Source organism: Leucopleurus acutus, assembly GCF_964270905.1.
Source record: "Leucopleurus acutus genome assembly, chromosome: 11".
In the NCBI taxonomy this organism is placed as follows: Eukaryota; Metazoa; Chordata; class Mammalia; order Artiodactyla; family Delphinidae; genus Leucopleurus; species Leucopleurus acutus.
This window is the reverse complement of record NC_139152.1, coordinates 76,325,646-76,340,723: the sequence shown is the minus strand read 5'-3', so window position 1 is coordinate 76,340,723 and position 15,078 is coordinate 76,325,646. Positions and strand designations below refer to the sequence as shown.

The 15,078-nt window shown below is 42.6% G+C and overlaps 1 protein-coding gene across 1 annotated transcript in view; it reads right to left on the bottom strand.

Annotated features, from left to right (window-relative positions):
* Positions 1-10,851, bottom strand: part of PLEKHG7 (pleckstrin homology and RhoGEF domain containing G7) — a gene marked incomplete at both ends in the record, with an annotated part of 88,964 nt that extends 78,113 nt beyond the window's left edge. Inside the window, 4 exon segments of the mRNA XM_082850458.1 lie at positions 9,597-9,619; positions 10,132-10,425; positions 10,427-10,485; positions 10,488-10,851. Of these exon segments, the coding sequence (XP_082706584.1) occupies positions 9,597-9,619; positions 10,132-10,425; positions 10,427-10,485; positions 10,488-10,851 (740 nt within the window).
* Positions 10,852-15,078: the final 4,227 nt, after the last annotated feature.

Below are 15,078 nucleotides of genomic sequence, written 5' to 3'. Positions count from 1 at the left end.
ATTTCATTGAAGGCTCAGGCTGTGTCTTATATATCATAGAGTCTAAGCACCAAGTATAGAACCTGACATAGAATAGGTAATCAAATAAGCTTGTTGAATGAATAACTATGTTGACCTACAGGATGATATCCAGATAGTCCTCAAATGAATTTGCTTTTCCATTCTGGATCATAATTGTATAATTATATGCATATACAATACACAAAGTGCAATCTGAGTCTCCCCAACAGCCTCTAAAGGTGATTAAGTTACCCCTATACATTTCTTCCTTGTCTGGGCTACCTTCTGACATAAGGCATCCATTTGGGAGCACATAGGGCAGGTTTTGGAGTTCCACGTGCACATATGGAACATAGGGAAGACAACTAGCTTGCATAGTGCTTGAGCCATGACCTTGGCTTTGTTGCCTTGGTGTTCAAAACCCAGTGATGCTATTTCTGGAAAGGGGGGCATGCCCCTGGGAGGGCGTAACAGAAGCTCTGATGACATTCTTATGTCAAGAATTATCAAGAATTACATATCAAGAATTACAGTTATAACCAGAGACTTAGGAAAACAACAAGAAAGAACATCTGCACATACTAACATGAAGAGACATGAATTGGTACAGAAAACATGCCCGTGCATCACCCATGCCTGGCAGCCGACTAGATTTCTGGGCACTCTGCACAGGATCCCATGCCTGTGTCAGCCAGGGTTGCTCATCATTGGATTAGTGATATTAATGCAAACAGTTGCAATGAATTCAGAATGACTTTGCATTTAGGTCTCTTGAGGGGAGAGGTGTTGGTGGTTCCAAATTGGTATTTTATTTTTGCTATTCTAAAAGGACTGCTTCTCGTAAGACATGGCATGCACACAGGGTCACTGTATCCAGTTCTGGATTGATTATCCACTGGAAGCAATCACTGTAATAAATTCAGACTTTTTATCTCCTTCCCCCAAACAAAATGGTATGTGCATGGGGTCATGGCATTCTGTGTGAAGACGGTGGGGAAGAGAATTTTTTGGTACCTAATTTCCTCAGAGAGAGATTACACTAAAGAATGAGCTGATAATTGCAAAATGTTTGGGGTGTGGCTGGCAGGCCACTGTCACTGTGTAACTACAGTATAGCTTCTTGCTACCCTTTGTTTGAAAAAGTACACTAAACAAATATCCATGGGAAACACTTTTTTGTTTGTTTGTTTGTTTTTGGTTCAATGCTTCGCTGTTCTGGTTCTTTGTTTCAGGACAAAATTCTGGACCCAGGAGGTTGTATAACTAACTGGGTGCCTGACCCAGACTTCCCAGCCCTCTCGGGCTTGCCAGCCACCCCACTCCCCACAAACCCAAACGCAACCACACTTTCACTAACTCTGAGCTGCGCTGCCCCAGGCCGGTCAGATCTGAAGGGACTAGTCCCATGGTTGCTGGAATAATCTTGTCTCCTTTCTGGTACCAGGATTTCTCCTTTTTCTGTCTTCTGCTGAAGATCCGAAGATCCACGGTGTGGGCTGGGACGGCAACAATTTAGAGAATCCAGAGAATGCTCCCCCCCCCCCCTCAGCTGAGCAGGCCATACACTCACGCGTCACACTCAGGAATGAGCTTGTGCTCACGTGTTGGTGCCAGAAAAGTTTCTGGTGGGGGAAATGTGTCCCCCAGTAGATCTCAAATACATACACTTTGTAAAGAACAGATTGGTCACGGTGAATATTATTCTAACTTAAAATCAGCTGGCCCTTCCTGAGCATGGGCTTTTACTAGACATTCTGTTAAGAGCTTTACATGCATTATCATATTGATTTTCACAAGTACTCTATGAAGTGGAAATTACTGTTCTCATTATAGAGCTGAGGAAACTGAAGCTCAGAAGGACAGGAACTCACTTAAGGTCTCATTGTTAGTGAACAGCAGAGCAAGAATTCAATTCAAATACCCAAGTCTGACTCCAAAAAGACTTGTAAATGGAAGGAGAGAAAAAGATATTACAAACCATTTCAAAGCACTAAGCGTTTTTAAAAATTGATATAATGGTAGTTATTACTTTAGATAAAAGAGGGTGTGTTGTGGGTTGAATGGAAACCCCTGCCCCCGCCCTCCCCAATATATGTCCATCTCTTCACTCCTGGAGCCTGTGAATGTGATCTTATTTGTAAAAGGAGTCTTTGCAGATGTAATTAAATAAAAGATCTCGAGATGAGGTTATTTTGGATTATCTGAGTGGGCTCTAAATCCCATGACCTGCGTACTTATAAGAGATACTTAGAGAAGAGACACAAAAAGGAGAGAAGGCCATGTGAAGACAGAGGCAGAGATTAAAGTAATGCAGCCATAGCCCAGGAACGCCTGCATGAAGAAGCAAGAAAGGGTCCTCCCCTACAGCTTTGAGAGGGAGGGTGGCTCTGCGGACACCTTGATTTTGGACTTGTGGCTCCCAGAATTCTCAGAGCATAAATTTCTGTTGTTTTTAAGCCACCAGTTAGTGGTAATGTATTACGACAGCCACAGGAGACGAGTGAAGGGGGCAATGCAGTTGAATGGCAAGGGCACCTGACTTAGGATTGTGATTCCCAACTCTGACCTTCATTACGTGTGACCTTGGCATGTCGCTTCCCAGGGCCTCAGTTTCCTTATGTGGAAAACAACTTTGAGTGAGACCCTTTCCATCCCTCATGATCTGTGAATCAAGGGTTTAGGTTTGCTCTTTTCTTCCCTGCCAGTGGGTGGGGCAGTAATTATGTGATGACCTTTACCTTGGCAGAAATGTATGAAGATGAATAATTAAAGCTCCTCCTTCAGAAATATGACAAATATATCATTTGCATTTTTTTTAAAAACAGATTCCTTGGGTTTAACATACACCCACCACACTATGTATAAGATAAATAACCTATTGTATAGCACAGGGAACTCTACTCTATATTCTGTGATAACCTATATGAGAAGAGAATCTGAAAAAGGATGAATATATGTATATGTATAACTGAATCACTTTGCTGTACACCTGAAACTAACAAAATATTGTAAATCAACCATACTCCAATAAAATTAAAAAATAAAAATTGCAAGTTAAAAAAAAGATTCCTTCTGTACAGGGGGCTTAAGCCAAGGACTACTGGGCTCTAACTTCCAGGTGCAAATTTTAAAGGAAAATAACAAAGATACTAGAGAATATGGGGAGGGAGGTTTGCAACTGCCCTACAGTGATATGTGTGTCTTAATGGAGTAAAAATCTTATTGAAGGTACTAGTGTTTAGATAAGGCACAGCCTAATCCTTCCCCTCTGCTGTGAATGTTGCCCAATGGTTTTTTTTTACCTTAATAAAAAGTACAATTGAGTTTTTTATTCTAATATTTTTTCAATTTCACTGTTGTAGACTGACAATAGTAAGATAACCCAAAGGTTTTTTTATCAGGCAAGCTTATCAGGCCTCATTCCTTGTCTGATATTGAAATTCGTGGTAAATATACCTTTTCCAGCAGGCGGTTTTCCAGTAACTGTGTGACTAGAAAAAGTAGGTGTTCTATTTTAGGAACCATAGTGTTCTACCCTATGGTAGAGATATAGTGCAAATGGGAATGCTTGCTTATAACTGAGTTGATTATACAGGAAGAGCCAATTAAGAATCAGTAACAATCTTTTAAAAAAAATCCCTTTTAAGAAATAATCAACAGAGAAATGACAACTCGACTGCCACTTTAAGGAACTGTAGCTTTCTTGGTTAAATCTGGGAAATATTTTTTCATTATGAGTCTCACAAGATTGTTAGGAACTTTCCTTTGATTATAATTTCCCATTTTCTACCAAAATGTTCCATTTGCTGAAAATCCAACGGAGAAGGGAGAATGAATGGGGAGCCTCTAGCTTACTGTCCAAGGTCTGGCACAGAGCGGACACTTCATGAATGTGGAGCGAACAAATGGAACCCTTCCTGACACAGTTTGAACACAGAAACAGAGACAGTCTTTGGAGTTCCAACTGCATGGAAAACACACCATGCTGTGACATTTTGGGCTCAAACAGTAATGGTTATTAAACACACACGTGTTCAGAGCACCAGGGTAGCTGCTGATACTGGTAACTTTCTAGAACTCTTGCCATCTTTTGAGGCTACTGCCTTTTCTGGACAAGGGTCAAAATACTACCCAGTGGGATCAAACCATACTTGTACAAATCCCCAGCAACCCAATGTACACTCAAGAGATGAACACGAAACAGATTAGGAAGATGGGGGAGGTTGAAAAGAGCTAGAGAGAGATAAACAAATAGCTGGAGGAGAAAATTTCCAAAAAGGGATCATACAATTTCCCCTACGAGGCTTGACCTAACCTAACTAACCAACAAACGCACTTCCTTTCTTCTTCCTTAAACTTTCATTGAACATCTACTATGTGCTGGGTAGTGTTCTAGACACTAGGGATACAGCAATGAACAAAACAGGCACAACTCCTGCTGTCATGGAGTTTACATTCTGGGGGAGCTGATGCCAGTGCAAGAGTAACACATGGTTCCTGATGTGAAAGGAAGCTGCCGGTTCCCACTCCAGCCTCCAGCCATGCCAGGATCAAGAAGGCTTCCCTGATGCCCTGAGGCTGCAGGCTCCTCTTCCGACTAATTAACAGTATTCATGTATCTCATCACAAGGGAAAAAACTGTAACTATGTGTGGTGATGGATGTTAACTTATTGTGGTGATCATTTTGCAATATATACATATTTCAGATCATTATGCTGTACCCCTTAAACTTATATAATGTTCTATGTCAATTATATCTCAATACAATTGGAGGAAAAAAGAAAGCAACACAATAAAATATGGTGCTGTGGAGGGCTGAGATTTAAATAAAGCAAGCAAGCAAACAAAATAACCAATATGCCATCTATTAATCATTAGTTAGTAACTATCTAATAAGCTTTTAAGCTCAACAGTTGAGACAGGGCCTTCTCCCCCTATGGCGTTACTTAGAGTTTACAGACAGTGCTAGCTGCATAACAGGTTTTAGGTAAAAGTCTGGGGAGGATTTAACATTGTATTGAATCTAACATTTAGACACATTAGATGAGCGTCCTGTGATCGATCATTTCATTCTGGGGTCAGAATATTTTAGAAAGAATAAGTCAGTGACTTGCATACAGGAAGTGCTAAATGAATGAATGAATGGTTTCTTAAAAAAGGTAACATTTAAGTTACACTATTTATCATATCAAAAGCCTATTGGATGGGTACTACTGTTGATCCTTGAACAACACAGGTTTGAACTGAAGAGGTCCACTTATATGCAGATTTTTTTTTTCATGAAATACTACAGTACTACACCATCCGTGGTTGGTTGAATCCACTGGTTACTGAACCTTTAGATAAGGAAGGCAGACGTAAAGTTATATGCAAATTTTTGAATGCACAGAGGGTCAGCATCCCTAACCCCTGTGCTGCTGAAGGGTCAACTGTATTTGCATCTCCACTTCACAGATGAAAACTTTGAGGTTTTGAGTTGTTCACAGCCTTGCCCAAGGTCACGCTGCCAGAGAAGTAGAGATAGAATTCAAACCCAGGGAGTTTGATTCCAGTAATTCTTAACACCATGACGTGCTGCAACCCCCCACCCCAACCCCCCAGGATAACTCCAGATAAATCTGGCTTTGGGAAGCGCTTTACTGGCATTCAATGTTTTTGTCTGGTCTCTTCCTTGTCATTTTGTTTTCATGTTTTGGATATATTTAGGTTTTCTTTCCTATTTCTTTTGAGCACTGGAAGGTTAGTCTGTTCTCATAGATGTAATAGTATGTACATTTCCTTTCTCAGTTTCAGGGCTGACTAAAAAGTTAGGTGAGGCAGTTTTCTGTGATTATCGATTTTAAGGGGTGCCAGGAAGGTGTCCCTACCCACAAAATCCCCCCACTCGCTTCCTGATGTTTAAAATTCCACTAACATGGCTTCACTGCTTGGATTCAAGTCATGTCCTCTGTTAAAATTCAAATACATCGGGGACAGATAAGTAAACTGTAAGCCAAGCAGCCCACCTGTCATCCTTCCACCCATCCTTTCCTTCAGTAAGTATTCTGGGGACAGACTCTAGCTGAGTAATAGCTGCTGAGATGAAGGGTAAATAAGTGGTCTCTGCCCTCAGGAAGATCTTGTTTCTGAAAGGAGACAGATGTGAAAGAAATACAATACAGTGTTTTAGGTACTGTGATGGAGGCATTTATGAGGTGTAGGGAAACCCAAAAGGGATAAATACACTGCTCTACTTGGAAAGATGAGTGTAGATATGTCTTAAGCCTGAAGTCCTTCACACTTTAGTAAGAATGAATTGTACAGACTGTTTTCCAGGAGGCATAGTTTGGTGATAGGAGAAAAAAGTTTAGAATGAGTGTTAATTCACTGGAATGTTATATATAGGCAGAGGGAACAACAATAAGAAAAAAAGTCTGCAAAGAAAAACCTGGAATCAAAGTCAACACTGAGCTGATTTCAGAAATGAGAGGAGATTGGGCCCTTCTCATTTATATAAGCCTGCCCAATTGTCAGGCCATGTGTTAAAACACTATATTAAAAGAAAAAATTTTGCAAAAGGGCTACAAGGAAAAAAAAAAAAGTTGCTGTGATTGACTGACAGCCACAGAGGCAAGCATTTCTTAACTGAACATACCAGGGTCAGCAAACCTTCTCTATAAAGTGCCACAGAGTAAATATTTTAGGCTTTGTGAGCCATATGGTCTCTGTAGTGGCTACTCAATTCTGTGGTTGCAGTGCGAAAGCAGCCACGGACAGTAATTAAATGAATAGATGTGGCTGTGTTCCAACACAACTTTATTTACAAAATCAGGTAGTGGGCCGAATTTGGGCCATAGGCTATATAGTCTGCTAGCCCCTGGTTTATACCATCTCATAGGCATATTAAAGGCCTAAGTTAAATAAGTTTAAGTATGTTTTAAATAAAGTTTATATAAGTTTTTGAGGTGAGTCCCCCAGCTCCTCAATGGACATCAGGGCCTCGTGCAGAGCCCTTTACCTTACACTATCTGACTACAAGGCCTGGGAAATAGCCACCTGCAGGAAGAAGCCCTTTGAACAAATGACTGCTGAAAAGACTGTAGTGCCAGGAAGGAGAGAGAGAGAAAGGGAGGGAGCAAAAGACAGGCAGACAGAGGATCTTTGTGCCAAAGACGGTTAGCTGTTTACCAAAAATTCATGCTTCTGGTGAACTTTTGATTAAAAAAGTATAGATTGAGTGGTCTGCAGCTGATGCAAAATTACTTCTTTTTAGCAGTAATGCATGAATGTTTATTAAACATATTGTTTATAGTTACTTAGCCTTTCATTTATTCATTCAATAAACATTGCCTACTACATGCCAAGTATTGTACTAAGTCCTGAAAAAAACAATACTGAATAATTCAGGGTCATTACCAGATACCAAGATGTCTAAATTACTTCCCCTCTGATTCCCTGTTGTGATTTTTTGTAACTTTCCACTATTTCGTAGTATGTGATTGTGACATGCTGAACCTCACAGAACTTTTTAAGGCCTCAAGCCCTCTGACCAAGTTTTCCCTTTGCATCTTTTAAGACTATTTCTGTTATTGCCTCACAAAGATTCTGCAGGTCAATAAAAATTACCTGCATGTCATCTTTTGTAAATGGCTTGGTGTGTCCCATCAGTTAGCCTTTATATCTGCTAACTCCATCTTACACACAAAGCTGGACAGACTTTACCTGCTCTAGGAAGCATTCCTTGATCAAAGACTCTCATATATATATATCTCCATCCACGATGCTTTCTCTAGTCAACTATCCACTCAAAATATCCACTCAGATGTTCCATAGGTCCTCAAATTCAACATGTTCAAACTTACACCACACTTACCCATATCCCCTTCTCCCTTCCAAGGTTACCTAGATCAGAGAATGGAACCATTTGCCACCTAACAGTGGAAGCCATAAGCTCGGAAGTCCTTCTTGACAACTTCCTTCCCCTCTCCCCCGATGGTCTACTGTTCACAAAGTCTAGGTGATGGTATCTCCTGAACCGAGATACTTCCTTCTAACTCCACTGCCTTCATCAGAGCCTAACCTACCAACCTCTCATACCTGAACATTCTAATTGTTCTGCTGGAATCCACTCTCATCTAACTCTCATGTCTACCCTGTATCTATATGATCATATCAATCCATTCAGTGGTTTCACACTGTTCTTAGGGTAAAGAACAAAATTCCTAAACACCCTATTATACTCTGCATGATTGACTCTAAACAACATCATCTTTTTCTGACACTACTCTCTTTTTCACTTTCTCTGACACATCTGAATTAGATGTCATTTTAGAGCTTTATTCTGGTTCACACCTGTGGAAGATTTCCATTAAAGGACCCTTTCTTCACCAACCCTTGCATCCAAACACTTTGCCATATAATACTTAAATGTTCTCCCACTGCTGGTGACACATAATTTTTTGCCCTTGAGTTCAGCCACGTGACTTGCTTTGGCCTGTAGAATTAGACAAGGTACAGAGCCCAGGGTCCAAGAGGCCTTGCATGTTTCCATTTATCCTCTTGAACCTCTCCCCTTACCACAAGAACATGCCCCGTGTAGAAATTTGGTTCCATGAAAAGGATGAGGGACATGTGGAGTGAAACACCTAGCTGAGCACAGCCTAGATCAACTGATCCTCAATGGACACACAGATTTATAAGAAACAATACCTGGTTGTTGTTTTAAGCCACTGAGGTTTGCGGTGGTTTGTTATGTAGCAATAGCTAGCCGATATACTAACACAATACTTTGTATTTGCCTATGGCTTTGTAAATATCCTCTACCTTAGCTGACATTTAGGTCAACCAGGGTTAAAAATAAACAAAGACTGCATAGATGGATCTCATCCTTCCTACCACGAACAGCAAACTTGCTTGAGGATTGAGGTCCAGTAATAAAACAATAGCTGATTTCCTGAGGATTCCTCCATGACTTTCCAAATGAACTGAGGGCTTTCCCACCAATCCTACAAATTGGGTGGATGTAATCGGGCTTGAATCTTTCCCTTACTGCCACAGAAGCTCTTCATCCCTGAAAGAAATAGAAAATCCACTGCCACAGCTGGGGGACCAAGCTGAAAGTTCAGAGCTGGTTTCTGAAGTGACACAATCTACCTGCATTCTAGATAAAAGCACACTCTGTCATAACAGGCATTTTAAAGGTCATCCTAGATTTAAACAGCACATCTTGTTCCTTTTATCCTTGTCCTCTGAATTTCTCTTTGAAAAGTTGTTGAATGTTTCTGGCCTTTACATTTTCTCTTCCTGACAAAACCTATTACTGGTGGATGTTAATTAAGCCACAGGACCAAGTCATTGACAATTCAAAATGAAAACCATGCTCACCTGTGGCTGTTATACCCTGCCCCAAAAGCCACAGCAAAAGGCTGGGCGCTTAAAGGAGACTCTTGAAATTAAGACTCTTTCACCCATAATATGAAGAGTGACTTGAGGGATGTAAAACAAACTGCCCTGATTAATACACCATCAGGTTTGCTATGTCAGAACAGAAGTAAAAGACGTAAAAGTAAACAGTCAACAGACTTCATAGCACTAGAGAAAATAAAGACACACATACCTGGACTGATGCAATTCTTCTCTCTGAAATAAATTTTAAAAATACATGTTTTAGTCGTGCTCAAACCCACCCAAAATTCCAAAGCAGACATCTTGAAGGGAGAGGTCATTAACTTTCCCAGCTAACATGTTTTGGAATTTTTCTTTTCAGGGGGAGAACGTTAGAACATTAGAAATTTAAGTAGTTTGCTCCTTCTGCCCTTATTAAACCAGCCACGCCAGGTGGTCTTCACATAGCGTGGATTTGCAAGAGGGCCACCTTTACTATCTAACGACTGACAGACAATCTCTAGCCTGGGTTCCTTCTTAAAGTGCCTTCAAGTATATTCAAGAAGAAAGTGAGCTCGACCTCCACGCTCCTTCCTCAAACTGCTGCACCCCTTTTACTTGACAGCCAACTGTCCTAAACACTGTGCGTCCCCCCAGCCGTCTCCCAACACATCACCCCACCCCGCGACCGGGCAATATGGCAACCTCGAGACCTACTATGCTTTGCATCCACCAAATGAGAGGCAGGAGGCTTAGAACTGTGTTACCTGACGCCTGGGGAGCTGTGGGGCACGGCTGGGTGCTGCCTGGCCTCCACTCCGTGGAAGGGAGGCCTGAGGAAGCGACCCCTCATTGAGGGGCTGAGGCACGGGAAGGGCAAGCTCATCACTGGGCGCCATTTGGAGCTCAAACGAGTCGGCTGCGTTGAGCGCCCTTTCGGGTTCCGGAGGCAAACTTGAGTAGAGTCTCAGGGACCACAGGGAGCGCGAAGACTCCTTGGGGCTTCCAAATAGCCCGCCGGAAAAGCAATGCGAGGAGCCGGAAGTCTCCCTGCAGCGGCCCCCAGGCGGGCCCTTTAAAGGCCGCCGGCTGAGGCGGCGCATGCGCAGTGCGGTGCGCAGCCCGCGCACACTCTCGCAGCTGCGGCCTCTTAACCTCTTCAGTGTGGGCGAGGTGGAGACGCGGTCCGGGGATAGCCGGTCAAAGTGGAGAAGTTTCCCCTGGTTCTGACAGTGCTTCTTGGACAGGCTTTCCAGGGGGGGTCGAGGAGAGGGCCCGCAGTCTGAGCGCTGCACCTCTGGGAAGGATGGCTCCGTCTTCTCCACGCCACTAAGAGGCCCGGTTGCTGGAAGCTTCCAGGGGACGCCGTCAGAGTTGCTGTTCTCCCGACCGCACTGAGGTTGTTCCAGTTCCGCCTTCAGGTGCCTCTCTTCCTCGGGTGTGTCTTCGTCCTTTTCCAGAGGATAACTGCAAGCAGGTGGCTGCATCTTTAATGAGGAAGAGCAGAGGCCCGGTTGCTGGAAGCTTCCAGGGGACGCCGTCAGAGTTGCTGTTCTCCCGTCCGCACTGAGGTTGTTCCAGTTCCGCCTTCAGGTGCCTCTCTTCCTCGGGTGTGTCTTCGTCCTTTTCCAGAGGATAACTGCAAGCAGGTGGCTGCATCTTTAATGAGGAAGAGCAGAGGCCCGGTTGCTGGAAGCTTCCAGGGGACGCCGTCAGAGTTGCTGTTCTCCCGACCGCACTGAGGTTGTTCCAGTTCCGCCTTCAGGTGCCTCTCTTCCTCGGGTGTGGCTTCGTCCTTTTCCAGAGAATAACTGCAAGCAGGTGGCTGCATCTTTAATGAGGAAGAGCAGAGTGCGGAATCTGTTGCAAACAAGGAGACGGAGGTGAGAAAAAAGGTGTCTGAAATTTCACATAAAAACTTATAATTCACCAGAGCAGATAGGGAATGCCCAGTTAACATTAGTATCTGTTATGTTTTGTAGATAATTAACATAAGTGAATCCAGTTTTCCCCGACTAAATTGTTTACGTATTGAAATTTGTTTATGTTACCAAATTAAGTCGTTTGGACCTTGCTTTGTGCCTCGATGGGGGAGAGTTCTTTTTTCCATTGGGGTTCGAGTAGGTGAATACGAACCCCATGCAGAGATGGACACAGTGCAAGCTTTACTTAGTGGCGGAAGAATGGAGAAGCGGGAACCGCGTTTGCAGACCAATCTCTCGCCCACGTGGCGAGAGTGATTTAAAGAGTAAAGACAAGGGAGGAGGTGTGAGGCTAATTTATGGGGAGGCTTATGCGTTAGTCTACCAGGCAGGGGCAGGGCTTTGTCCGAGGGAGTGGGGTGCCACCCCCTTTTTATCCTTTTTTTGTCCTTAATGTCTGGTCCTGGCCGCCGGTAGGTGTGTCACATAATATGTTAATATAGTAAAATCAATGTATAATGAGACTTAGGATCTGTTGGGCGTCAGATTCATGCCATCTTAGTCCCAGCTGGTTTCATCTGTTTTCTTTGTTCGTAGCTTTCTTATCTCTGGACCCTTTAACTTAAAGATTTGTGTTCACTCCTGCTAAAGGTGGGGTGGGGGGCATTTGGCAGGTTTTGAGCAAGGACACTCCTGCTAACTGTGGAGGTTGATGGGTTCTGATTAAAGACCTGGAACAGCTCTGGCAACATTTACCGGTTACTTAATATCCCTTCCAGTTCAAACAAAAAAGCTTTTAAAAACCTTGGTGATCTAAGAAATTTCTTGGAAGCCACAAAGCTCATCACCTTTTGATTATTCCATTTTAAGAGAATCAAATATACATTCAATTTCCCTTACATTCTGCATTTATATATGTATGAATATGTGTATATGTGCTTTGGAGTATTCCAGGGATATAAGGATGAGAGAACAAGAAAAATGAGAACCCCTTCCCTCAAGGTTTAAATTACAGAATGAGACATAATTTCAAAGATAGTGATGCAAAGTATTTGGCAAGAGGCATTTTAGATTTTCTCCATCCCCGTGTTCTGGAAAAATAACTCACCAGTTTGAAAAGAAAAACTGCGATGTCACACAGATGCCCTGCTTCTTGTGATTAGAGGTGCTTTCTATGATTCAGTAATGCAGAATTACCTCCCAATTAAGCTCTTCTCATGTTCAAGCAAATCTGATTCTCCCATGGTGTAAATATGTTCATGGTGACATGGAAATGACTTACTGCTATTCCGTTATTTTGTAGTTTTCCATTTGAAGAAAGTAGTTGCCTGTGAGAAAGCATCAGTCCTTACCCATCCTATCAACTATTGCATAAGAGGCAACTCCTTATTATTTACAGGTCTGGTGTGGGACTGTGGAGCAAATAATAACCGTTTTGCCTTGCCATGGGCAACATAGGAGGTGGTTTCAGGCTGCACATGGCTTGTTGGTGGATGGAACATCAGTAGTTGACCACATATTCTGAGATCTCCAATAATAACTGCAGCAAGTCTATAATTCTTTTTTTTTTGGCCGTGCTGTGCAGCTTGCGGGATCTCAGTTCCCCGACCAGGGTTTGAACCCAGGTCACAACAGTGAAAGCCCAGAGTCCTAACCACTAGACCACCAGGGAACTCCCAGCAAGTCTATAATTCTAAAGCAATCTGTAACCCTTCAGGAATGGACACATTTGGATTGCCCAATTTTAAGGATAGCTAATAATTTACTCTTTTAGTGCTGTATAATTTTAATTTCACTGACAACACTTTTGAGAACTTTTTCTACTGTGTATCATTTACATCCTCAATTTGATAATAGAGAATACTGACCACCGGAAAATTCTTGATGACCTGTCTGTCCTCCTATGTTGTGACTCATGAGACTAGATGACATACAGTGTTATGACTGTTTATTGTAGTTCCATGCAGACTAATAGTTACAGGTTTTTAATAGCATATGATTATTTACCCCATACGAAATAGCCTCACACTGATGTACTCCCTAGTTTTTAGTCATTACTTCTTATAGTTTTGTACTTGCCTATGGCAGATACTTTGTTTCCTTTAATTTGTTTCTTCTAATCTGTTTCAGCGGTAGAAGTCCAATAACCCTGTGTCAAGAGAATTAATAGACTCTTAGATTTATTCTTATCAGTAAAGGGGAAGAGCCCAACATCATGATATTGTCATGACAATTCTGTGAGACTGATTTGAGGGACTCTGTGTTCTCTTATGTTTATACCCTGGCTCTCATCTGGTTTAAAGCCAAGTGAGACTACAAGGTACTGGATTTTAGATTGGAGAGTTGTTTAAGGAACTACTTAGATACCAACTAAAGTCAGTTCGACTCTTCCTACAAAAGAAATCTGAAATTCTTAATGCTGGGTTTGCTTTAATATTTTGAGCCGAGGACTCAAATGTTACAGGACTTCACATATAGAACAAAAATGTATGAGGTACCCTTATTTTGGGGGTCAGGAGAGACAGTAATACCTACTAGGAAACTTACAGTTTAGTTAAGGTGAGGTTGAACTGGTTTTGATTTTAGATTGGTAATTTCTGGCTGACACCAGCTTCACAGGAGAAGAATGAAAAGACCCATTTTGACCACTGATGAAAACAGGTGTATTAGGTCTCTTTTCAGGTCCTTTACTGGAGGGCCAGTTCCTCATTCTCCCAACAAACAAATGCCTGAGCTGAGAACTGGAGTTACAGGTACTTCCAACACACATACACACCCAGGGGACTTTATTCTGTTCCCCTTCATAGCATTGTCCAAGTTCTAGGCAGCAGCATGGTTAAAGGAGTTCAGTATGTTTACACAGGCACTTGTATAATAGTTCTATCAGACTTCTTAGTCCTCGGGTTTCCCCTCTGTTTTTGTGCCTTCTTTCTCCTCCTTAGAGGGGTTAGGACACTGCTTCAGATTTCCTTTCTAGTTGTCCTGACATAGGGTGTGGCAGTCTGTAGGTATACCCAATGGGACTCAAGGGTCATTAAGTATTATTTACTGGCCAGTGTCTCATATATTGGAACCGAGGCAGTAGTAACTGCTGACATGACCCACGGCAGAACTGGAGAAACTTTAACTACAGCGGAGCTCTGGGAGGTCATTTGATGAGAAGGGGAGCCCAAGCTCTAGAGTTAACCATCTGTTTGCTCTCTTTGCCTCACCAGCTAGCCCTGTGACCTGGGATAATCCACTCCCCCCTCTGTCAGCCTCCAGGCCACACTTAATGAAAGGATATTAAAGTCCCTCCCTCACAAGCTCCTTGCAGGGATAATAGCTGAGGCTCCTGGGAGGCCCTCCCTAAATGATTATCCCTGTGGATCTGGTAGGAAGCCAAAAGTTAGCAGAAGAGTTCAAGCTAACTCTTCTCCTTTATGTTCTCTAAAAGACTAAATCAATAAATGCTCATTATAAAGTAAATCCACCAGGCTTTGACCTCCCAAGCTTTAAGAAGCCAGCAGCCACCACCCACGCTGTTAGGGGAAGCAATCTCAGTGTACTCGAAATTAAACCACACACATTAATGATTCACCCATTCTACTTAGACCTGACCGAGACCAGCAAGACAGGACCAAGAGAAGCTGGTAGCAACAGGGTCTGACCGAATGAAAAGTGCAAGAGGGAAACCCAGATAGCAGCTGAACGGCCTCTAATACCTGCAAGATGGTCTGCTTCTGAAGGTGACATTGTCCAGGTGGGTCCTGACAAGGGAATCAGCAGAACCACACAGCGAGCTGCCAGGCA